Source organism: Taudactylus pleione, unplaced genomic scaffold, assembly GCF_031769625.1.
Source record: "Taudactylus pleione unplaced genomic scaffold, aTauple2 ptg000314l, whole genome shotgun sequence".
Classification (NCBI taxonomy): Eukaryota; Metazoa; Chordata; class Amphibia; order Anura; family Myobatrachidae; genus Taudactylus; species Taudactylus pleione.
The window spans coordinates 13,273,237-13,299,688 of NW_028284715.1; the positions used below are offsets into that span (position 1 = coordinate 13,273,237).

At 47.0% G+C, this 26,452-nt stretch overlaps 1 protein-coding gene across 2 annotated transcripts in view; it reads left to right on the forward strand.

Moving 5' to 3' along the window:
- Positions 1-252: 252 nt before the first annotated feature.
- Positions 253-26,452, forward strand: part of NIPAL2 (NIPA like domain containing 2) — a 109,279-nt gene continuing 83,079 nt past the window's right edge. Inside the window, exon 1 of one of the 2 annotated variants that reach the window (XR_015869377.1) lies at positions 253-681. Coding sequence is in view for 1 of the 2 variants with exons in the window: in XM_088442614.1 (XP_088298740.1) it covers positions 595-681 (87 nt within the window). In the remaining variant the exon portion in view is untranslated. The remainder of the gene's footprint in view (positions 682-26,452) is intronic. The other variant, XM_088442614.1, reaches the window with a different exon arrangement.

The window sequence follows — 26,452 nt, forward strand, 5'->3', positions numbered from 1 at the left end:
ATGGGAATCACCTGCTGTTACTGGCTACAAAATGTTTTTGTAAACTGTGCTGAATTCCATGCAGTGGTGACAACAGCTATCATACAATAAAATAGTAACTTATAGTCATCCATTGGTCCCTAAAGCTTGGTTTAATGTACAATACTTGTGTAACTTGAGCTAAACATTTACACTGGTCTATACAAAAACAAAACTTTTTTTATTTTTATTTTAAACTGAGCTGTATGTAAAATGTAGATGTTACCACCTCGGGAATGCAATCATCACACGGACATGTGGATTGTGTCACACTGAGAAATGTTTTGCAGCAGAGCCAGACTGACAAGTGTCACACTCACTACTTGCAGAACTGCTGATGTGAATTAAGGGCTGGGTCACTGGAAGGATTACACACACACACACCCTCTGGGACTAGGAAGTGATTGAACACAGGGGACTGTTGCTTGCCAACAGACAGTGTGTGTGCACCAGCTGGGATCTCTCACACCCAGCCAGGGTCTGGTGTCAGAAACTGATGCCAGCTTTCTATGAACACCTAACCCACCTGCCGCTGTATCCCTCTGTGATCAAGGGAAAGTGGGCATCAGGGACCCGATGGATTTCCAACGTGACAATGCCACATTGGGAGAGGCTCCTGAAAATAGCACAGTTATATCCAGCCTATGGAATGATTCCCATAAGGTAAGTCACATAATGAGGAAGGGTCTGATTTTTTTCCCCTATAACTAATATGCTGATGTACTAATATGCATGGCCTAAAAACTTATTTTTTAATTTATTGTGCAAAGGAATATGTACAGGGCAGGATTTACAGGTTTGGTAAGACTGTAATGTACTTATTTAGGCAGAGTGTTACACTAAATGAATGTATTTAACTATAATTAATATTTTATATAATATTTATTGTATCATTAAAAAGTTTGTTGCAAGGAGGAATAATAATGTATTTTCGGAAAAGAGAATGAAGCTGCAATAGGTTTATAGTATACATTACAGCCTAGTGCTTTTCGGACAAGTACCCCTTTCACTAAAGATCTGGCCTGAATTATATTTTTATTTTTTTAATTATTTTTCATGTATCTCCATAATATTTAAAATGAGACATTTATACTTCAGATCAGAGATCGGCAATTGGTGAATCGAGCTTTGGCTGTGCTGCTGAGTCTTGTAGTTCACCACAGTTGGAGAGTCACAGGTTACTCATGCCTGCATTAGATGGTTAAGCTAATGGAAGTGTTTCAGACAAGAACATCATTGTTAAGTCGCGCTTGCTCCTGTAGTTCCATTCATTATTATGTTAACTCTTTTTTTATTATACTTGGGCTGTGTCTTGGTGGGGATGGGGTTAAATACAGGACAAAAAGCATTTGTCAAATCGCCTATTTATTGTCTGTGCTCAGGGCTAAATTCATTTCCATGCTATCTGGAGGCGCACAAGAGGCCATTGTTGTGCTAATAGGGGCCCTGGCTTTCACAGTGGTCCTATCTTTTTGGAAGACAGGATTTGCGTTTACTCGCCCGCCTTTAGGATATGCGCATGGATCCTACATCACCTGTGCTGTGTGTCATTTATCAGGCACACAGGTAGTATAATGCAGTGTTACATTTCAGTATTGTCAGTAGATAAAAGGAACATAGGGGATAATTCTCAATAGGCCTCTTGCTCCATGGAAGAGGAAGTTTTTTTTCTCGCGACTGATCACATTGATTGAAAATCCCGTATTGCTGAAATTTAGGAAAAATATTTATCTAAGGTAACTGAGCGATACCAGAGCTTGGACCTTAAATTACACTGATCATTTGTTTTTTTATTATTTTTAAAGATTTCAATTCAAATAAAAAATATTTTAAAAGCTTTGTTCCCCAAATAATGGCTTAGGGCAGAGGTTCCCAAACGTGGTCCTCAAGGCACCCCAACGGTTCATGTTTTAGAGATATCTTTGGTTGAGCACAGGTGGTTAAATCATATTGAGAGGTACTAATTAATACCCATTTTCCACCAAAAACCCAGGCCTGCTCTGCTAAACATGAGGTCAGGGCCGTTTCTAGGGGCAGGCGACCCGTGCAATCGCACGGGGCGCGCTGCCTCCTACCCCTGCTGTAGAAACAGCATGTTAACTGCCGGGCGCCCGCTGAGATTCAGTTACCAGCGGGCGCCCGGCAGAGCAGAGCAGCCGGAGATGGAGGCTCCGGCTTCCGGCTCCCACAATGTGCACTATGGGAGGACGTCATGACGTCTTTCCCATAGTGCAGAGAGAGGAGCAGCCGAGCGGAGCGGACGCCAGAGCTGGGGCCAGAGCGGGGCTGAAGGTAAGTGTTACTGTTTTGTTTGTTTTTTTTGTGTGTGTGTGCAGGCAGCCTGGACAATACTTGGGGGGAGCCACCACTACTGGGGGCACCTGGGCACAGCTACTAGGGACATTACTCTGGGGGCACTTCTACTGGGGTTATTGCTTAGGAGGCACCACTACTGGGTGCATTACTCAGGGGCCAGGGGCACTTCTACTGGGGGCACTAATACAGGGGCATTAATACTGGGGAATTTATAAAGGGGACACTAGTACAGGGGGCATTACTATTGGGGGCAATACAACTGGGGACACTACTATTGGGGCACTACAACAGGAACCATTACTATTGGGGGCATTACTGATGGAGGCATGACTACAGGGGACATGACTACAGGGGGCACTGCATAAGTTACACTACCACTGTGGGCACTGCATAAGGGGCATAAATACAGGGGACACTGCATATGGGGACAACTACAGGGGGCACTGCATAATGGGCACTTTTGCCTGAGAGCCAGTGGGGGGGAAGCCTAAGACCTGTCGGGATGGAATGGTAAGGGAGGGGGCTGGAATGGTAAGGGAGGGGAGAGAATGGTAAGGGAGGGGGCTGGAATGGTAAGGGAGGGGGCTGGAATGAAGTGTGTATTATGTGAATCATGTTTTTTCAATGTGTTTTATGTGGTTCTGGATTTAATAATGTATTTGAGGTGGATGTGGTTTTAAAACGTAGTTTATGTGCCTCTGGCTTTTCCAATATATTTTATGTGGAAGTGGTTTGTTGCAGTGTATTTTATGTGGATCTGGCTGGGCTCGCTCCCAACGCGACTAAAACCGGGTGTGATGCAAGGTCATACTTCTGCAAATGTCACACCACAGGCATGCACACAGAAATGCGGCGTGGACTTGTGACAGCTAGGCCACACCCCATTTTTTGAGCGCGCGCCTCCGGCGCGCGCATGCTGTCTGTCTTTTATTTAGCTACATATATTTTTCAGCGCTTTGCCTCTGACAGGTTAGACACCCTTGTACTCAGTAGTCACGGTGGCTGTCATTCTGTGGTCTTTCTAGATCACGCTCCCTTACTGTGATACCACACCCCCTCATGATGACGCCACGCCCACTCCACAATATTACTGCTTCGAGGGGGGGGGGGCGCATTTTGACTGCTCGCACTGGGAGCCTCAGACCCTAGAAACTGCCCTGCATGAGGTCATAAAAAGTGGGAGGTGACTGCACCACAGCCCCCAATCAGCTCATTTTAGGCATGACCCAGGACAGATAACCCGGGTCGCGCCATTTACCCTGCACCATTACCCAGGTCCATCCCGGGTCCAACTCTGGTAGCTACCTGGGTTGGATTCCCAGGTCCCTTGATCTGGGTTATTTTTCAGGGACCCTTTTCCACTGAGCTGTGACCCGGGTAGACCCAGCAAAAACCTGGGTTATTGCAGCAGTGGAAAAGGGTAATAAGTCACCTGTAGTGAAACATGAATATCTCTAAAACCTGAACTGTAGGGGCGCCTAGAGGATCGCATTTGGGAACCTCTGGCTTAGGGGCATATTTACTAGTGGATTTACAAAACCCTCCACTTTTAAAAGATTCTGCCTGCCAGATTTAAAAGGGCAATAATACTTAACGCAGAACAAGCCTGATTTTTAAATTTACAATCTGTCAGGCAAAATCTGTAGAAATTGAGGGGTTTGAAAATACAAGGCTTAGTTAATATGACCCTAAATTAATCGCAGAATACGATAACAAGTACATGTAGTGCTGCAATTTCTTACTGGCTTTCTAACTCAGACATGGGGAACCCGAACCCATGCCCGGCGAATTGCACTGCTTGTTGGGGATATCTACTGGTTTAGTAGCCCTTCTATTATTCATTTTTTTCCTGTTCTAATGTCTATTTGATGATCAGGTCTCCAGAACTGTACACTGCATACTTGCCTACCTTTGTTTTTCTCTCCCCGGGAGAAGCAGGAGGGTGGCGACGGGGGGCTGGGCCTGACTATTCGCATCATTAAGCCCGCAACCCTTGTGGTAAATTGTTGCGATTGGCTTAAATTTAAATAGGGGGTGGGGCCAAATGACACGATTCATGAAGAATCTCGTCATTAAGCCCCGCCCCCTACATGGAGACCCACGATCGCCAAGGAGATTCTCCCCATTCTGCCCACTTCACTAGGAAATTCCTACTCTACCGGGGGTCAGGGCCATAGAGAGCCCGGCCGGGCCCGGGTAAAGGCGGGGGCGTGGCCTAATTGTGGGAGGCCTGGGCAAATACCCTTGACAAAAAAATATATATAATTCACTTTTGCAGCGCTGCTGCGCACAGGGGAGGGGGGCGCTGTAAGCCCCCCAGCCTGGCGCTAAGCAGGGGGTGGGTGCGATCAATGTGATCGCTCCCCCCCACAGCCATAGGAAACTGCAGCCGCGAGCAGTCTCGCTCAGGAGCCCAGCACAAGCTGTGTGCTGAGCTGCTGAGAGGGAGGGTGTGAGTGACGCCGGTCCCCTCTAGCAAACACAGGCCCGGGTAAACTGTACCCGCTGGCCCCCCCCCCCCTCTCGGCGCCCATGCTGGGGTTGCGGGGGGTTACCCGAAAAGTCGGGAGCCTCCCGCGACGTCCGGGAGAGTAGGCATGCATGGTACATGGTGACTTACGAAGTGGCCATATATTGTTCCTTACCCTCATATCGTAATAAAGCTGTAGCTCCAAGGACCTGCTGTTTTATGAAATTACGCTATTCGCTATTTATACTGTATTCTGCTTTAAGATGTCTCTATCGCACATCCATTTTCTCTAAAGCTACAGATTTGTTTTATCTTTAGGGGTATCCATTCTTTTCTCGTCTGCAAAGAGAACCGAACGTATAAACCTTCCATTATAGGCCTCAACTAGTATAATTAATAATATAAATACATTAAACAAAACAGGAACAATTACTTGGGACAGGTCCACCGTCCACCACTGATTACCACCCTTCCTGCTGGTTCGGTGGTTGCAGGATGTGTCAGCGATACATAATGTAGTTACGCCACAATATAACATCCCAGTGCCTTGGTGAAATCCCAGCTCCGAAGCTGAGGTCTTCTCCCTCTCGGTGGCAGCCTAATGTTGCTGACAGGGGAGTTACAGCGAAATGCGCACATGTGGCTAGTGTTCGTGCATGCACATAGAGATTGGATCCAGCATTGCTTGTCCCCCATTTCCTAGTATTGCTATCTCCATCCTAAGAGCATTGCTAACTAGTGACAGCCACTGATCTCTTGCCAAGAGCGCTGCATGCATCCTCCAGCCAGTAATCAGGGGGAATAAGGATGGTGGGCTACAGTATGTCCCTAATGCTGCTATTTTACACTCTGTTGCCTTCATTTGATGGGAATAAATCCCCATTTTTTTTCCCATTAATCCCTTTGCGCCCAGCATCTAAAGCTGCGCACTGTACTGTGTTGCAGCCCCTTCCCTCCTCCAATCGCTCCCCCTGTGCGTATATCATCAAAATAGCGCTGGTTTGAGGGGGTGAGGGCTTTTCCTGCGCCCTCCCAATCCCATAGCGCTCCTGGTGACTGACCGACTTGCCCGTGCCTGGAGCCGCTAGTGTCTATGTGGACCTGTTATTGTTACTGGACTCTCTGAGTTGCACGCAATTCTGCCTGTGCACAGTTCTTGCCATTTTTAGCAGCTTGCGGATATGTCTGTGCCAGGAACGTGCAGTCAGGGGAGGCAGAGCCTCCCATGTTATACTCCCTCTCCTATCATACTCCCTGTCATGCTCCAGAGTTTTGATATAAAAACTGTGTTTTTAAACATGTCTCCACGCCATTGACCTTGCCGGACGTCGCTGGTCTTTGCTGAACGTACACAACATAGAGCAATTACAAATGATTTAGAGTCCTATGGATCTCAGTCGGATCTCCACATGGAACTGAGTTGGTGTTACTGGCCAGCAAAAGGGGCGTTCGCATGTAGGGTAAGTTTGTCGTAGTGAAGGAATTACAGGCTACTTAGAGGTGATCGTATGGGAATCTGTATGTAATCCCGGTGGCTGAACAGCTGCCGGATCAAAGACCGCCGGATCAAAATCCCGACTGGGGCTAGTAAGCACCCTAACCCTCCCCTCTCCTACCCTAAACCTCACTTAGTGGTGCCAAACCCTAGCACCCCCCTTCCCTAGTGCCTGACCATAACCTCCCCCCATTGGTACCTAACCCTAACCTCTCCTTTGTGGTGCCTAACCCTAACCCCCCCCTTCCCTAGTCTAACCCTCCTGGACGGGGGGTGCCTAACCCTAAGTCTCCCTGGGCTACGACCGAAGACACACGGCTTACCTTTATTCGGTATGCCAGGCGTCCGGATTTTGTTGTGGGGCTAATGATGGATACCTATCTTTAGTCTCATGTCGGCAGTGGCGTAACTAATTTTGCTCCCCCATGCCAAAAAAGTTTCAGGCGCGCCCCCCCCCCCCCCCCCCAAAGATCAAACACACCCAAAGACGACGATTAAGGTGTGTGGTTACATGATACAGCAACGTCCCTTACACATTATGACACACTAAGTAATGCCACTTATACCACAGTGTGCCACACCGGAATGCCCCTTACAACACATTATGCCACACAGCAATGCCCCTTACATATGCCACACAATAATGCCATACAGTAAAGCCCTTATAACAAATTTATGCCATGCTGTAATGCCCCTATTTCACATTATGCGACACAGTAATGCCCCTTACACATTATGCCACACAGTAATGCCCCTAATAGCACATTGTGCACTCAGTAATGCCAAATACACATTATGCCAAACAGTAATGCCCATTACATCCCACCCTGACAGATCTACTTCACCAACCCTCCTCTCTGCTCCTGCCAGTCTGTCACCTCAGCTCAAGACAGGTTGTACAGTTTTTATGTCCGTGTAGAACCAGATTATTGGGAACATAGTTTATAACCTGTAAACTGTGTGTATCAAGTCAGTGCCCCTTATACAGTGCCCCCTGAAGTTGTGCTCCAAAATGCAATGCCCCCTATACTAGTGTCCCTTATGCAATGCCCCCTGTAATAGTGCCCCTTATGCAATGCACCCTGTAGTAGTGCCCATTATGCAGGGCCCCCTGTAATTGTGCCCCTTGTAGTTGTGCCCATATGCTGTGCCCCCTGTAGTTGTGCCCCCTGTAGTTGTGCCCAGTAGTGAGCCCCCAGTAGTGAGCCCCCTGTGGTTGCCCCCTGTAGTTGCCCCCAGTAGTGAGCCCCCTGTAGTCCCCAGTAGTGAGCCTCCTGTAGTAGTCCCCAGTAGTGAGCCACCAGTAGTTGCTCTCCCCTGCCCCCCCCCCCCGCGTGCACACTAAAACATACAAAAAAAACCCACTTACCTTTATCCCCGCTACAGTGCTGCTGCCGCCCATACCCCGGCGTCCGCTCCTCAGCACTATGGGAGTGACGTAATGAATAGAAGCCGGGCGCCCGCTGGTAACACACTCAGCAGGCGCCCGGCAGATGGAGGGTGCACCCCCTGCACCCTCCGTAGTTACGGGAGTTCCGCCAAAGAGTGGCGTAACCACTGCCCCCATCGCCCTCAAACTACCCATCGCCTCCAAGCCACCGTGGGGGCAGTAGTTACGCCACTGCATGTCGGGCTTTCAGTGTCCGTATTCCAGCTGCCGGTGGTGCAAAATCCCTATTTTGGGCTAAAAATGTGGGGACTTGGGGTCTGATTCAGAGCCGGACGCTATTTGCGCTCGCTCGTTCAGAAAAAGGGGCCGGCTGTTGATGCTTCTATGTCTGAGCGAGAGAACGAAACACACGCTCGCAATTTTGTAAAGACGCCCCCTGGCCGCTCGCATCCTACGTCATCTCCGCTATTTATTTGATTAATCGAGTACATCGAAAGGCGTCTGAACTGCTCGCAGTGCTTGTGGTTGGATTTTCCTATCACAATCATGCGAACAGTTCAGGCTAAGAAACAACCAAGTGACGTGGTCGATGACGCTGCTTTGTTAATTATGCACACCCTTAAAACGCCCGTTTTTTTACCTTTTGGCAATGACTGGTTGGCGCATGCGCATTACGACCCATACGCATGCGCAGATGTGCGAACATCGCTCGGAGCGAACGAGCGGCCGCTTACGAGCGCCTCTGAATCAGGCCCTTGGTTCAGAACCCTTTGGAGAGCCCCCCTTAATGACTAAAATTAAAAAGTTGTCTTAATTCACCGATAAAAAAAATACGTAATGTTTTGGGGCGAAAATGTTTGAAAATGGGGCTAAAATGCTGGGATAGGTAATTTGGGGGGCTCTATGGATGGGACAGGTGTTTTTAGGATTGCAGGGGGCTGCAGCTGGTGTATTTTTAACATATTTTAAATCTGCACTTTACAGACACAAAAATATTAGTACCCATTTACACGTACCCCCAATTTAACCATAGCAATTATTTTTCACAAAAGACATTGCCTAATATACTTGTGCATATTACAGCCCTTTGACTCAATATAAGATCCCTAATTGCTTTTATTAGGGCTACTAAAACACTTCAATATTGATCCCCCGAATGAGTTAGGCTTTTTAGGGGGTACAGACTGATTCCCCCCCCCCCAAAAAAAACTGTCCTTTTCGCGAAAAGTGGCAGTGTGTGTGTCTGTGTGTCCATGTGCACTCCATATGCCTCTACATGGAAGCCTTATGCTTCTAAGAGCCAAGGACCTGATTCAGGGGTGGATCCTGGAGTGATCTGTGCTAAGTCTTCAGTAGCAGCAGATCTGAGAAGGATGTAAATGATGCAGGTGTTTTCTTTTAAATTGAGAAGCCCTCTCAGATCCAGTGCATGCATTCGAAGATCACCATCGGGAACATCACTGGACCATCTGAGTAACTCCAAGGTTACTCAATTTCCACAAGTAAGTTGCCATGGTCAGCGTCGAAAGACGCAACGGCTGGCTTCGGCAGTACCACAAATTGGAGATGACAGGCCTCCATTTTGAGCAACTGAATCGGGATTGTGTCCGGGGCTAAATCAGGCCCTACATTTATATTTGTGCATACATTTTATATTTTTATTTTAGGGATTATGGTCTTAAACTGGGTACACATTATACGATGTGTATACCCAGCGATGCCCCCTCCACCCCCCCACCACCTACGGGTTGACCAATCGGGTGGTCTGTACACATTAGAGGATCCGATGCCTGATATGCCGGTCCCTGTCGTTGCCCACATCATCAGGTTGGCCTGCATGTAGGGACGACCTGATGATGCGGCAGACGACCAAACGGGAGTGCACACCGAATAACACAGAACACATTAGACGATTTTGTACGATTTGTCATTCCTGTCCATCAGAATTGACCAAATCGTTCAAAAAAATCATCTGTGTACCCAGCTATGGGATACTTTGAAAATGCCGGTGGATGGGATCCCAGGCGTCAATATACCGACAGCAGAATCCTGACACCCGGCATAATGCTGACGCCGTTATCCCGAAGACATCAGGATAGCAGCGTCCGGCATACCGACCACCGGCGTCCCTAACGAAAAGACGCTGCGAGTAAGTACTAGCTTATGCTGGGGACGGGGGGGGTTAGGTTTAGGAGCCTCCCTGGGTGGTTTAGGGTCAGGCACCCCCCTGGGAGAGTTTGAAGTTTGTGCTTGAAGGGGGGTTATAGTTAGGCACCATTGGAGGGAAGTTAGGCACCCGCCGGGGGAGGTTAGGGTTAGGCACCACCAAGTGATGGTTAGGCTTAGGGGGTGGAGAGGGGGAGGGTTAGGGTACTTACGTGTCCCTGTCGGGATACTTCACCATCGGGATTCCAGCGTCAGTATTTCATCTGCCGGCAAATTATACCCAACCCCCCAGCTTTAGATGATCAGTCTTCAAGTACCTCCAACAGGTCATGTTTTGTTTGAATCATGCACAGGTGAGTTAATCTATTTCTCTAGATCAATAATTATCCTATCTGCTTCCACAGACAGAAATCCGAAAAACTTGAGGATTGAGAACCATTGTCTTATATTAGAGTAGACTGCAATTTTGGGGCCCGAAGCACAAACCTACTGCCACAAAATTTCAGCCTACAGGTGTATTTTCAGGGATCGGTATGAATGACCGCCAGACCTATGTCGGCGGTTCAAATCCTGACGCCGGAAGACCGGCAGCAGTGAAGATCCTGACCGTTAATTAAGGTAAGTATAACCATCCCTAACCTCCCCCCCGTCCCCGCAGCCTAAACCTAACCCTCCCGGGGGGTGCCTAGCCCTAACCCCCCCAGGGGGTGCCTAACCCCCCTTCCTTCCCTTAACCTAACCCTCCCCCCGCCCCGCCCCTCCGCGGCTGTCCGCGTCCCCTGCCGGGCTTACTTACGTTCGGTATGCCGGGCGTCAGGCTCCCGGCGTAGGAATAATGATAGGCGCTGGGATTTCGACGCCTATCATTAGTCCCCAGTCGGGAAACCGGCGGTCGGCATTTCGACCGTCTGCTTCCTGACTGCATACCGTATTTCCAGTTGCTCCCCTATTATGCTACAGGCAATATAGTGTATATGTGAATAAGTCAGGGGTCAGGATTTTTGAATATGGAAGATGATGATGATTAACTAAAAGTTTGATTAACTTTTTAGAGGGGTGGTAATCAGTAGAGTAACCTAGCAGATGTGAAGATGACTTATATTAGCTTGCCTGAAGGATGGAGTTTTCAGGGAACGCTGGGGGGTTAGGGGGGGAGGCTAGGGTGAGTCTTGTGCTAGGAAGGGAAGTTTAGTTTACAGCTCTGCTCCACACATACTCTTTCTTCTCTCAACTCCCACTTTCCTTTTGAAACCTGTCCCCTCTCCAGCATCCGATCTCTGGGCCTGATTCAGAGCCGCTCGTTCGCTTCGAGCGATGTTCGCACATCTGCGCATGCGTACGGGTCGTAATGCGCATGCGCCAACCAGTCATAGCGGTCGGAAATCGAGCGCTCGCAAAATAGCGAGTGCCTGCTAATTTGCGTGACAGGATGAGGCGTTTGTGGGTGGTAACAGGGGAAGGTGCTTGAATACGGGGAGTGGTGATCCGAACGCAGGCATGCCAAATGGTCAAAACGGGCGTTTTAAGGGTGTGCATAATTAACAAAGCAGCGTCATCGACCACGTCACTTGGTTGTTTCTTAGCCTGAACTGTTCGCATGATTGCGGTAGGAAAATCCAACCATAAGCACTGCGAGCAGTTCAGACGCCTTTCGATGTACTCGATTAATCAAATAAATAGCGGAGATGATGTAGGATGCGAGCGGCCAGGGGGCGTCTCTACAAAATAGTGAGCGCATGTTTCGTTCGCTCGCTCAGACATAGAGGCGTCAACAGACCGCAAAGAGCGAGCGCTCAATTTAAATAGCCGGCCCCTTTTTCTGAACGAGCGAGCGCAAATAGCGTCCGGCTCTGAATCAGGCCCTCTTTCCCCTCTCCTGGCAGCTTGCACCTTACATTACAATTTGAATGACTGAATCACCGATAGTTCTATTCTTCGCACTGCTTGCTTGCTGCCTGGGCTTGGTTCTAGTACGATGCCAGAAAGATGGCTGCAATATTAATCGGGTCGGACCCAGTTGCCTTGCAGATGGCATCCGGTCCATGGGCCGTATTTTGTATAGCCACTGCATTCAAATTAGATTGTAGGGGCGAGAGTCTGTTTAGGAGAAGACCGGTAAGGAGACTATTGCAATAGACCATGCAGGACACGTTTGAGCGCGCTGCTTCGCTATCCGCATGAATCATACATGCCTATTCTCCCGGAAGTCGCGGAAGGCTCCCGATTTTTCAGGTAACCCCCCGCACCCCTGGTAGAGTAGGCAGTTCTCCCGCATTCTGCCCACTTCCTAGTGAAGTGGGCAGAATGGGGAGAATTCCCCGTTTAGGGGGTGGGGCTTAATGACGCGATTCTTCAAGAATTGTATCATTTAGCCCCGCCCCTATTTACATTTGCACCAATCACTGCAGTTGACAGCGAAGGGGCGGGGCTTAATGATGCAAACCGTCAGGACCCACCCCATCTCAACCCACCTGCTTCGCCTCCCCGGAGAAGCCCAGGGAGGAGAAAAAAAAAAGTAGGCAAGTATGGCATGAATGCTCCTTACATGAAGCATGCTCCTTTACCAAGATGGCCGCTGTTTGGTCATCTGCTTAATCTTGTTACTGTGTATAAGTGCCACAGTGGGGCATAACATATTCCAATTAGCTCCAAACACCCTGCAGAATACTGCGCATATATCCTTCATACCCTGCTGGTGCTCTGTATGTTCTGCTTAAGCTCCGCTCCATCCAGATTACCAAGTGCATAACTGAGTACGGCTGTACAAGCAACTTCTACTACACTTTAATAGACCTTAAACCTGGTTAAATACTTGGCCTGTTTAGAGTACCTGGACTCTGTTGGTCTTGCTATTAAACTCTGCATTCCATCACCAAGAGCATACATATATTAACAGGACATACTGTAATGAATACATTAACTTTTATGTAGCATGATTTGTATATAGATTGGATATGGGGAAGTAAGGACAGATCTGAGTGAGGACAACAACTAGCTATCGAGCTTGAGTGGTAGGATTTATTGTCCTATTCAGTGATAGGAATCTCTGGTAGGCAGTTTCTGTTGGCAGGTGGGAATATTATTGTCTTAGTTTGTAAAAGACTACAGGATTTATCATGCATTGCATATTCTATGGTGATACATCCCTCCACTTATATGCATAGCAGCGTTTATTCATGAATATTTACACAAAGGAAACTTCTTCCAATAAGAGTTGTCCTCTGTGTTGTGAGGACTTCTGGGTTTATAACCCAGACCCCCCCCAACATGACCCCTTCCTCCGGTACAAATGCTCTGCTCCTGGACTTCCATCTTAATTGACGATTGCAGCCACCTGTGGTGAAACACCTGTCTCATCTATTAACTAGTTCAACACAAGTGACTGCAATTATAAATTAGGTGGGAAGTCCAGGAGCAGAGTATTGTGTACCGGATGGAAGGGGTCATGTTGGAGAGTAGGATAACCTGGTAGTCCCATTGCACATGTGCAAGCCGTGGGGGGCAGAGAGTGATCTTTCGGATCCCTCTCTGGGGATTTGTGCGGGAAGGAGCCCATAGGTATCTATAGGCAACACTAACAATGTCAGATGCCGTTGTAAGGAGATAATTCAGTGTTATTCTCTTCTCCTGTCAGTGGCTTTAATGTTATGGCTGATCAGTGTATGATGTGATGTGGTATTGTTAGAAGACTAGGGGGAGATGTATCAAAGCTTCTGAAGATGATACGTGGAGTTGTTGCAGCCAATTAGATTCTAGCTATAATTTATGTAGTACATTCTATAACGTGATAGCTAGAATCTGATTGGTTGCTATGGGGACATCTCCACTTCTCCCCCCTAGAAAATCTAGGTCACAGGTTCTCAAAGTCGGTCCTCAGTACCCCAAACAGTGCATGTTTTGCAGGTCTCACATAGGGCGGGATGTACTAACCTTGCGGTGTACATCCTGCCAGTCACCGCAACCTTACTAATCGCATATGTACTAACATATGCGATTAGTATCGCAAAGGACAGCTCTTGCAATAAGAGCTTCCCTTTGCGAAGCAGCTGACGCCGGGTGAGGGGGTCTCTGTGGGACTCCACCCCCTCCTGGTGACCTGTGCAGGAAGTCCCAGGCTCCTCCTCACTGCACCTGGAAGAAGAATAGGAGGAGAAGGAGGTGGAGGACCCAGGAGGAGCACAGACCAGCGACCAGGAGACTAAGGTGATTGGGGGCTATTGCTGGGCAACTGCGGGTTGGCCAGGCGGCGGCGAAAAGCGAAGCATCGGGTGCGGGATGCGGTTAGAAGCCCAGAGGCGTCTATAGGGTAACGCCAGGTTTTTCTGGTGTTACCCTCCGCACCAATAATAGGGCGGCTGGGGCTTAGTGCATACGAAAATGCGGTTATAAACCCAGAGAACGGGGGTTTTACCCCACTTTTTCCTTTAGTACATCCCGACCATAATCACAAGTGAAATAATTAGCTCCACCTGTAGCTCTTTTAAAATGTGTCAGTGAGTAATGAGTATACCTGTGCACCTGCTGTGTAACCTGGAAAATGTGAACTGTGTGGGGTCCTGAGGACTGAGGAGCTCATTCAGACTCGCTCACTAAGATGCAAACGCTCGCTGCTGCCGATGGTATGCAGTGAGTATATGCGTATACATCGCAGTGCGCATACCTTAGCGAAAGTTCACAATGCGTTCGTTCGCTGCGCATAGACAGCCCAGCAGAGTGAGTGACAGGGGAAATCGTTTGTAGGTGGTAACAAGGGCTGGCCATTAAAAACGGGGGAGTAGAGGTGCAAACGCAGGCGTGCCTGAGCATCTCAACGGCATTTTAGAGGTGTGTATAATTAACAGACAGCATCATAGTACACGTCACCTGGCTTATTTTTATATCTCTGAATAAGCTCCTGAGTTTGAGAACTACTGATCTAGGTTGTTTCCTCAGTGTTGCCCTGGGATGGCCCACCCACTATTATTAAACTCACTAACGTGTATTATTGTGTTACAATATAACAACCTTCTTAAATACAATGTAACCACTTCTAAAAATAAAGACACAGACAACAGTGTTGGCGTTTAAAATTTAATGACTTGTCAAAAATAAATTTGACAAAATATTTAGCCTATAAGTTAATACTAATAATGGTGACGGCACAAAAAGAACGCACAGGACAATAACAACCAAACAGCTCAAACAAACAATCACACAAGCCAAGCATTGGTGATCAACTCTTTTACCTTCAACCACCGGTCCCGTTGGTATAGTCATTTCCTGTCCAGGACAATTGGCTGACGCTTTACTCCACTTTAATGAGAGCGCACCCACTAAGCCTAAATATTAACATAAAGTAACTCCAAGTGTCGTTCTTTTCCGCCAAGCGAGGCCTAAGCCGATGCGCCACCACCATAACTCAACCCTGTAACAAGAAACACCTAAACCAGCAGAAAAATTAGCCAATCCTGCAGGATTAATAATGCACGTCATCTCCTCGAAACAAATGTGCATCGCGGAATAGAATAAGCACCTGCTCCACTACACCACCACCATTCTCCACTACACCACCACCATTCTCCACCATGTACCTCACCACTGCAGTATTTACCTTCCTCCTAGCAACATCCAACCAGGCACCAAAACCAGAACACCACCAAACACTCCTGTGGACAATGAAAGACCACAACACTGGCAGGAAGGCAGAGCTTCTGCTATCAAATGGATCTAATGACAATAGAGCGCCAATCCAATGTAGTTTGCTGACCTAAATCATTCCCAATATGGGTAGAGAGGGAAAGAGTTGTCTGCAATGGATGCACAGAATTAAAATATACATATTTTAAAGAATAATAAGTTATATCATGATATAGTCCATGAAATATTAAAATAGAGAAATTAAAGTGTTATATAGGTAAGAAAAAGTGTAATTAAAATAGATTCTCGCTACCAATACAGGTGTTTTTTTATATTTTCTGACATATATGGTAGTATCCTAGATATCTATATATTTATTTAACCTATTGCGATAAAAATTATGTAAACCAAATGCCACTCTATCAGTATTATTTCAAACATTAATTATAGCACTGCGTTAAATGGAGTACATATATGTCCACATATCACAACATAAGTAGATATATTCATTCACACACAGATGCAGCACCTATAATACGGAAAGAAAAAACACAAACCCAGCAGTTGTACCACAGACACACCTCAACAACAAGGCATGGAAACGTAACAAAGAGGGGGGATGGGGAAGGGGGAACAATGTAGCTAACCAGACTTGAGGCAAAAAACATAAAAAACTAACCATCACGCCATATCATATAATTCAGAAGCCAATTGGGCCCCCGGGGGAAAATAAAAAATTCCTCATAGACTCCCGCAGTAGGTCGGCGAGAGGTTAGGCCTGCGGTGAGCTACGATGGAGCAAAATGGCTAAACCCGGACGAATATAACGTCAAAACGCCACCGACCAAGGGATTGGATAACCCTTCGGATAAGCCAGCAGAAGCCGCAGATGAAGCAGCTCCTATTCTAAATGAGTGAGTACCGAACTAGCCCGGCTCTAGCTCTGATAAAAAAGCCAAACAACGCTGCAGAAAACATGACAAAACTGGTATTTTGTAACCGGGAGAAATCCTCGTGCATCAACCATGCCCCATACCATCGCCATGCATCTGCTCAAAGGAGCCCGCCAGCACCACCGGACATACTGCAGGAATGAGATATGGATGCAGTGAAGCCAGCGCCTTCTACCAGCCTGGTCCGCACTGGAGCGCTGTATAAGGCCTAGCATTGCTTCCAGGCATACAAATTACATCCCCAATAGTGAGTGGTGGGACAGCCCTTTTAATGGGGGGGCAACTAATTCGCAGACCCAAAAAACGCCACATGAAGCGTCATGGCAAAAACCTAATTGAAACAGCAAGCATTCAAAGCTGAAAATAAAAGCAGCCAGCAAGTAAAGCAACATGGACATATCAATGGGACACCTGCAGTTAATTGCCTTTTATGGGTTGACCTGGACCAACCCCCGCAGACACTCGAAATTATGAAGGACCTGCAGGGGCCGGGCCCGTCTTAAAATGCAAAAAAAATAGACACGACTTCTAAAATATGCTGTAACACAGCGAGCGAGCGCCCTGGCGAATACAGATCCCAAATAAATGTCAGCATGACTCTCTGCAAGCTCTTAAGTGCCCGAGCCAGAGAGACCAGATATAACGCTCCCATTCCAGCCAACCCACCTGCTAACAGTCTTGGGGACAGTGCACCCGCAATCCCAATCTGTGTATCAGGCACATGCCTGATAAACAAATGGACATTAAGCAGCAGGCAACACAGAACAATTCATCCTAGCAAATGAACAACCGGAAGAGAGGTAGCACGCTGCAAATATATTGAAAAAACCCGCCTGCCAATTAATGTAGGAGCAATAGACCCCCTCACCCGTGCCCCCCAGCGCAGCAAGCGCTGGCATGCCTGACTGATCAATTGATGGCCCAGGCGTGGAAGACTGGGATCCTAGCTACAAGGTCAAAAACGCTGGCCCGAGATGACCGCGTATGGAGGGAGGCAATAGCAGCAGCTGGTAAGAGGGGAGGGCAGTGGGGGGCGCCACAGGCACGGGAGACAGTGTAACAAAACCAGGGGAGTAGCGAGGGTGATTCCAGTGGAGAATGAAATGGACAGAGGGTGCCATACAGAGTTCCTGAATTCATGGGGCTCTACATAGTATAACGGCCGCCTGTTATTTATTTATTTTTTACTTTATTTTATTTTTTTGGTTAGTTTGCACTATAACCTAAGGAAGTTACGGATATTTATTTGTCATTTATAATTTATTTATTAGGAGACCTGGATTAATAATAATGGTGGTAGACAGAACATGATTCATATAAGTGCAATGTATATTTGCGGAGTAGGAGCATAGCTGAGAATGGAGCTTCCCATAGGTGTTTTCACTACAGTGAAAGCTGCTTGGGGCAGTAATTACAGTCATAAGCTGTGCACCCTGTGGAATTTTACTGTAGCACATGTATTCTGTCAGTGTAAATGAAATGCTCAGAATAAATAATACAATCTCCTCTATCAACTGATATCAATGATTCAAAGGGATCACAGTTATATCCTAGGTGCTATACTTAAATAAGGCAGTGTCAAAGCAGTTACCCCTTAATGTCAGATATTGCATCACTAAAGCAAAACTGTTTGCTGTTTTACTCTTCACTTCAGTATTCTCCCGCAGGCTTGCCATACCCCACTAGCTCAGTTCAGTACAGGGAGTGTGTGTACAGGGGGGGCTGCGCTAAGACATACACTTTCTCCGGGCGCCATGGTCCCACCTCCGGTAATAATTGACACAGTGTTGGGCAGCCGACCAGGCAGCATAACTGCGTACTGCCAGGGCCGGTTCTATGATTACGCGTAGTACGCGATCGTGTAAGGCGCCACATAGTGAAGAGCGCCACGGCCGCGACCATGAAGATTTATTACTTTAATGAGCCAGCAGTGGAGAGGCTTACCGCGGTGCAGACTGAGTCTCTGTGACACAGCTGCACCACGTGTGTAGCGCTGACCGGACGGAGTTCGGTCAGCGCTACACAGTGCCAAACACACAGCCGCCGGTGCCGGCAGCTGTGTGTTTGTTTCAGCAGCTGATGAGAGTCTGTCAGACTCTCATCAACTGCTGCTGCTCCCACTGCGGGAGCCATCTTTCGGCTCCCGCAGTGGGTAATGGGAGAGACGACATGACGTCTCTCCCATAATGCAAAGCAGCCCGGGAGGACGGACAGAGGAGCTGATAATGGCGGCGGGAGCAGGAGCGGGATTCAGGTAAGTGTTTTTTTTTTTTATTATTTCGTGTCTCTCTACTGGGGGGGACTACAAGGGGGGGCTACTTATGGGGGCACTACAAGGGGGGGCTTACTACTGGGGGCACTACAAGAGGGGGCTACTTATGGGGGCACTACAAGAGGGGGCTACTACTGGGGAGACTACTGGGGGCACTACAAGGGGGATTACTACTGGGGGCACTACAAGAGGGGATTACTACTGGGGGAACTACAAGGGGGGAATACTACTGGGGGCACTACATGGGGGGGAACCTCCACTGGGGGCGCAACAATGGGGGGACTACTAGGGGTACTACAAGAGGGGGGACCACTACTGGGGGCACTATATAAAGGGCAATACTGGGGGTACTGCATAGGGGGGGAACTACAACTGGGGCCACTGTTTAAGGGGTACCACTATTGGGGGCACTGCATAGGGGGACTACTACTGGGGGCACTAGATAAGGGACTTACTACTGGGGGCACAAGAGGCACTGCACGGGGGGACCACTACCGGGGGCACTGCATAGGGGGGCACCAAAAAATATACTCACTTACCAAAAAATTTGGGCTAGGGTCAGCCATGAGTACTGCAGTAGTGGAGAGCCCACCGCTACTGGACACACACGCGACCTCTGCGATATATTGGAGGGGCCTACCTGTGCCTCACGCTTGGGCAATCCTAACAGCCCTTGTTTATAAAGGGGAACAGGGCTCAGTGGTAAATGCGGAATTTCTACAGAGGGGTTCCCAAATGCTTAATTTTAACATGTTACCATTAAGAGGGCATAGGGCCTGATTCGGAGCCGGACGCTATTTGCGCTCGCTCGTTCAGAAAAAAGGGGTGGCTATTCAAATGAACCGTTCGCTCTTTGCGGTCTGTTCACGCCTCTAGGTCTGAACGAGCCAACAAAACTTGCGGTCATTTTTTGGAAAACTACGCCCCCTGGCCGCTCGCATCCTACGTCATGTGCGCTATTTATTAGATTAATCGAGTACATCGACCAGCGTATGAACTGCTCGCTATTCTTGTGGTTGGTTTTTCCTACCACAATCTTGTGAGCAGTTCTGACTATAAAATAACCCAGTGACGTGGTCAATTACGCTGCTGTATTAATTATGCACACCCATAAAACGCCTGTTTTGACCTTTAAGCACGCCTGCGTTCTAATCTCCACTCCCCGTTTTCAATCACCTTCCCCTGTTACCACCCACATACGCCTCCTCATGTCACTCAAAATAGCAGGCATTCGCTATTTAGCGAACAAACTATTGCCGTACGCATGTGCAGTTGTGCAAACATCGCTCGGAACGAACGAGCGGCCGCTTACGAGCGGCTCTGAATTAGGCCCATAGTCAGCACTTAAAAACCAGCTATAACAGACATCATACGAATGTACGGAATGAAGTAATTCCGGCCTATTCAGGCCAGCAGACACGCTAAGCAATTATGTGTATAAGTATGGCCATCCTGTCTGACTGAATATTTGTATGTCATATGTGGGCTACATTCCAGATCATTTGAGCAAGTTGGACAATCTGGGGAAGGATAGAAAAAAGAACCGTGCACTGCCCTGGACATAGATGTACAGATTGGTCTCCTTGTGTACCAGATAGATCACTACACAGACGGAGCCGGCGGACACATGCCCAGCTACGGCTCCGTCTGACTGCATAGAGCCAGAGTGGGTGTTATGGCAGCAGCGACGGGAAACCCATGAGGCTACAGGGACGGGGTCGTGCCTAGCGCTGTCCACGTCCATTAAATGCAGGGCAGGGACGACGGCCATGTTAACAGCCGCTGCTCTGCCCAGCTGCGCCTGCGTGGTGTGGAACAGCACTGGGGGCCTGCTGCCAAAGGGATTAGGCCTCCAAGGTGCATATAGCTTGCCAACTGGGGGGGGGGGGGATACATGAACAGGAAGGGACATGCTCAGCAGCAAGATTATAAAACAAAGGGGGAGGGGGGGAGCAGGTTAAAGTAAGAAAGGAAGAGAAAAGAAAAAACGGAGTGAATGAAGATGAAGGAAAGAGAAAGGGGGGCAGCAGAGGAGCAGTAGGAATGAAAGATAAAGTGAGGAAGCTGCAAATATGAGAATTACAGCTGCATGTACTTCTCTGACCTGAAAAACTTGAACAAAGAGGCAGATTTACATACATCACTCCATTAAATACTCTTAGACCACTCCCCATGAAACATTCATTGGCTGCATAACTTAAAGGGGCAATATCCAACATGTTATTAAACTGGCAACACTCAAAACACTTGTGATTTAATGTCCCTCATGTTTACATGTCATCCTTCGGGCTTACATAGCCACACACCACAACATACTGTTCTGTTATAGGGCATTTTACGTAACCACATTTCTGACCTGCCCTCTGAGAGGTCCTGCCATGGTGTAGTCCAAGTGAATTTGATTCAATGTCTTCATCTTTACAAGTTCCCTGAACATAGTTCTTGTCATATTTTTGCATTTTGAATGTTATAAAGTAGATATGAACTTGCAAAGCCCACAGAACTGCACTTTGCACACAGAACAAGAGCACTTCTATGGGAGAGCTGGCTGGTTTTCAATAAATGTTCTATCCAGGGACAAATCATTAAAAATTTTCACTGCACAGCTGCCAAATGTCTCTAATTTCCAGGGACAAATGATTAGTGGAAAGTAGAATCTGCAGGTGTAGCTCCGACAATATATGCAACAAGATTCTGTTCAGTACAACATAGCTCTGTGTGTGGGGACACCTCCCTGTTGTTTGCATTGCTATATAAACATATCATGTTTCATGGCTCCTGAGGCAAAATCTATATCAGGAAGCTGAAGAGGAGTGTACAGTATGTAGGCTGTGAGCTGACTGACTGTACCGTGTCTGTTCAGCTGCAACTAAGTAAGCTTAAAACAGATTTCATATCGGTTACATCTATGGGGTTGATGTATCAAGCTGCTAAAATAGTGGAGAAGTTGCCCATAGCCAGGGGAGCAGAGAGAGGTGGGCAGGTACCAGTGGCGTAACTAGGGTATTTGGAGCCCAGGGCAAGTTAAAAAACTGAGGCCCCCACACCCTCCAAGGAGGTGTGCGTGGCAACAAAGTGGGCGTGGTCACATGGCACAATGGGCGTGGTCACTGAAAAAGGGGCGTGTTAAGATGACACACCACCATTTCTCATCACTCTGGGAACATTCCATTCCATATGCACCTTAATGCCCCAAGTAGTAGTACCCCTTATGCAATGTCCCCAGTAGCAGTGCCCCTTATGCAGTTCCCCCTGTAGTAGTGCATCCTTATACAGTGCCCCCAGTTGTGAATCCTTATACAGTGCTCCCAGTAATGCACCCTTATACAGTGCCCCTTATACAGTGCCCCCAATAGTACTACTTATACAGTGCCCCCAATAGTACCACTTATACAGTGCCCCCAATAGGACAACTTATACAGTGCCCCCAGTAGTACCACTTATACAGTGTCCCCAGTATTACCACTTACTCAGTGCCCTGAGTAATGCCCCTTATACAGTGCCCCCAGTAGTGGTCCCCCCCTATTGTGTGCCTCCAGCAGTGGTCCCCCTTATGCAGTGCCCCAGTAGTGGTTCCCCCTATGCTGTGCCCCCAATAGTGCCCCCATATACAGTGCTACTTATACAGTGCCCCCAGTAGTGGTACCACCTACAGTATATAGTGCCCCCAGTAGTAGTCCCCACCAATGCAGTGCCCCTTCTATAATGCCCCCAGTAGTAGTCTCCCCTATGCAGTGCTCCCTGTAGTGGTCCCCACGATGCAGTGCCCCTTATATAGCGCCCCCAGTAGTAGTCCCCCCCCCTCCCCCCAGCAGTGGCAGACAAAGACACACTCACACGAAAAAACGAAAGAAACATTTACCTGAATCCCCACTCCTGCGCCCGCCGCCATCCTCTCCTCTGTCCTCTTGGGCCGGCCCGCTCTGCACTATGGGAGAGACGCATTGACATCTCTCATCACCCACTGCGGGAGCCGGAAAATGGAGCTCATGAGTGAGCTCCAGCCCGGCTCCGGCAGTGGGCGCAGCAATGAGAGTCTGTCTGACTCTCATTGGCTGCCAAAACAAACCCACTGCCGCCGGGTAGTACAAGTGTACTAGCCGGCGGCGGTGTTTGTTAATTCACTCTGTGCGGTCTGCACTACACTGACCAGTGTCCTGACCTGCGGCCGGTGCCCCCCCCCTAGGGCACGAGCCCTGATTGACACCCCCCCCTTGATACGCCACTAGTGGGTGCTGATTACCCGGGCCCTGGCCTTTTGGAGAGGTCCGGTGAGGGCCCGGGCCAGCTGCTGAGTGATTGTGGCTCCGTGCATTGTATTTTTAATTTTCAAATCAAACAAGCATGGTAGTCGAGTTGCACGCCCATGACACTTCAACGAGATGCATGTGTTTCGTGCCCTCTTGTCGCTCAGAATGCCCATTTCACTAAGTGCGGGATGTATTCACCCCGATTTTTCTGTCAAACCTCCAAAAACTGCAGTTTTCAGAGGTTTTCTGCAATTCCCATGTGCACAGTAGGATTTTTGAGTCTTTAAACCAGAAGTCCTCACAACGCAAATGTCAGCTCTTATCGGAAACCATTATGGTTTTATTCACATTCATTCATGCATACGGCGGTAATAAACTCCGCTATGCATGCGTTGAGTGGCGGGATGTAGCACATGCTATATGCGCTGCATGATACATCCCTAAGTCTGCTTGAGATCCAACTTGTACGGTCCAATGTGCTCCTTTCCACTGTGGACGCTTCGTGCAGCGCATACGCAGACCATGTTTTTTATCTTCAACACATGCAAAGTCTGTGGAAAATTGCAAAGACGCATCCGCTTTTGCACGTGTGTCCACCTCCAAATCAGGCTCTTAGTTGTAAACTATTCATCAGAGGATATCTATATATACTTGTAAAAGGCAAACCGCACCTTATTCGCGTGTAAAATAAAATGTATTTAAAACATCCAGTAAGGTGCAATAACTGTACTGTAATGACTGAGGGCCTGATTCAGCAGGCAACGCACGCACCCGGCCGCTGCGAGGATATGCTAATCAATGCATACGCACAGAGACAGCAGCGTAAGATGCAGACGCGCAGCCGTATATTAATCCGCCCATCTTCCTTTACTCAAAGCCTGATGAGTACGGAAGATAGCGTAAACCTCGAGAACCATCGACCACATTTACATAATTGTGCTTGACCAGATCTCGCGCAGGATCTTTGCAACTTCCTGTGTGCACGGATGTGGGTGGTAACGGGAAGGTGATTGAAAACAGGGAGTGGAGATCCGAACGCAGGCATGCTTAAAGGTCAAAACGGGCGTTTTATGGGTGTGCATAATTAATACAGCAGCGTCATTGACCACATCACTGGGTTATTTTATAGTCAGAACTGCTCGCAAGATTGCGGTAGGAAAAACCAACCACAAGAATAGCGAGCAGTTCATACGCTGGTCGATGTACTCGATTAACCTAATAAATAGCGGACATGACGTAGGATGCGAGCGGCCAGGGGGCGTAGTTTTAAAAAAAACGACCGCATGTTTGGTTCGCTCGTTCAGACCTAGAGGCGTGAACAGACCGCAAAGAGCGAATGGTTCATTTGAATAGCCACCCCTTTTTTCTGAACGAGCGAGCGCAAATAGCGTCCGGCTCTGAATGAGGTCCTCTGTGCGTCCTGTGCTGCCGTTCTGCTGATTAGAATCTGACATTTGTCATGACAATTTAATAGACTTACACAACTATGGGGAAGAGGGAAATGGGAAATCGTCGCACTGACTGTATATGACAAGATAATTATTAGTACCACTATTCTTATCAATAAATATCTGAAACCAGAAAAAGATACACAATATAGTGGTGGTGCTCACTAGAGTTAGGCAACAAAGACAAAACAAGAAAAAAAAGGAAAAACTCTATTTGGTGAGCACTCTTGTTTTTAGAAAATATAAATAAATTAATACATAACTTTTATTGGAAAAACTGTACAATAAAATATAATATATTATTACCTGCAGCTGTGTATAATAACACGATTCAAAATATGGTATGTCTCACATAAAGAGTATATGAAAAAATGTGAATAACCAAAAAGTATAAAGACATAACAAAGGAGAGAGTTTATTCAAAATGAAAATAAAATAAAAGGTTATAAAGTCCTGATTGCTAATGCATCTAAGGCCAGATGCACAATAAATGTGGCTAAAATGTCAAAAAAATATCACATGACACAATTAGAGATATATCGAAACATCAAAGATAATGGCGAAATAAAGAATAAAAATAATACATATATATTGCCTCTATGGCATCATTAGAAAAAATACCAGTTTGTATCTATAGTGCTCTCATTAATGTGAAATATCAGAATAGTCAAGGTAAAGATGCCGTTTCTCTAGATTCTACTTCTCCCTATTTGACCACAAGTCATCGGTAGGGAGTGAGTCTGTATTTTTGTGTCCTCTCTATTAACTGATGACAATCTCAATTAGAGTAACTCTCTCATTGGGGGTCCAATGCTCTTTTGTAAGACCCCCAACAGCAGAAGCGAAATATTGAGAAAAGTTGCGGTTATTCTGTTGTTTCTAAGGGTCAAACCGTTTCCAGGTGATCTCTCACTCCCTACCGATGACTTGTGGTCAAATAGGGAGAAGTAGAATCTAGAGAAACGGCATCTTTACCTTGACTATTCTGATATTTCACATTAATGAGAGCACTATAGATACAAACTGGTATTTTTTCTAATGATGCCATAGAGGCAATATATATGTATTATTTTTATTCTTTATTTCGCCATTATCTTTGATGTTTCGATATATCTCTAATTGTGTCATGTGATATTTTTTTGACATTTTAGCCACATTTATTGTGCATCTGGCCTTAGATGCATTAGCAATCAGGACTTTATGACCTTTTATTTTATTTTCATTTTGAATAAACTCTCTCCTTTGTTATGTCTTTATACTTTTTGGTTATTCACATTTTTTCATATACTCTTTATGTGAGACATACCATATTTTGAATCGTGTTATTATACACAGCTGCAGGTAATAATATATTATATTTTATTGTACAGTTTTTCCAATAAAAGTTATGTATTAATTTATTTATATTTTCTAAAAACAAGAGTGCTCACCAAATAGTTTTTCCTTTTTTTTCTTGTTTTGAATTTAATAGACTTGGCAAAGATCTATTGAAGCGTATCCCATTTTAAATGCCATCCCCATCCAAATGCTCTGACCTGAACTTTATCATGTCTGAGGTTATTTTGTGGTCTATTTTGAGGTCAGTTTTGTGCACAAAGGTACATATAAGGTATGCTTTATTTGGAATATAAGGTAATTCAATGGAAACCAGTAAACCCCTCCCCTTCAAAATCAGTTGATTTTAATTCTTGCCAGTTATTCCACTCAGTATAGAGTTAATTACTGGGTGGAGTTAGACCTTGTATAAAGCTGCCTTTAAAACCGCTATCATCCTATTGTATATCCATTAGATAGGATCCTCCCATCCCTGCTCTGTACTGCGAATTCCTGCAGTCGCCTACATCCCCTCTCCATATCATGGTCATGATATGGCTCCTGTCACCGATAGCCCTGTCCTTAGGACTCATACATATGAGCATTTTAAAATCATGCTGGTTCAACACGAAAGGCAAAACCGTTCATTGTCCTTGTGTCCATGATAAATCCTGTTATAAGTGCAATTGGCACATGCTCGCGGGTGATTCATTTCTTTGCAGTGTGTGGCCGCACGCATCTCCC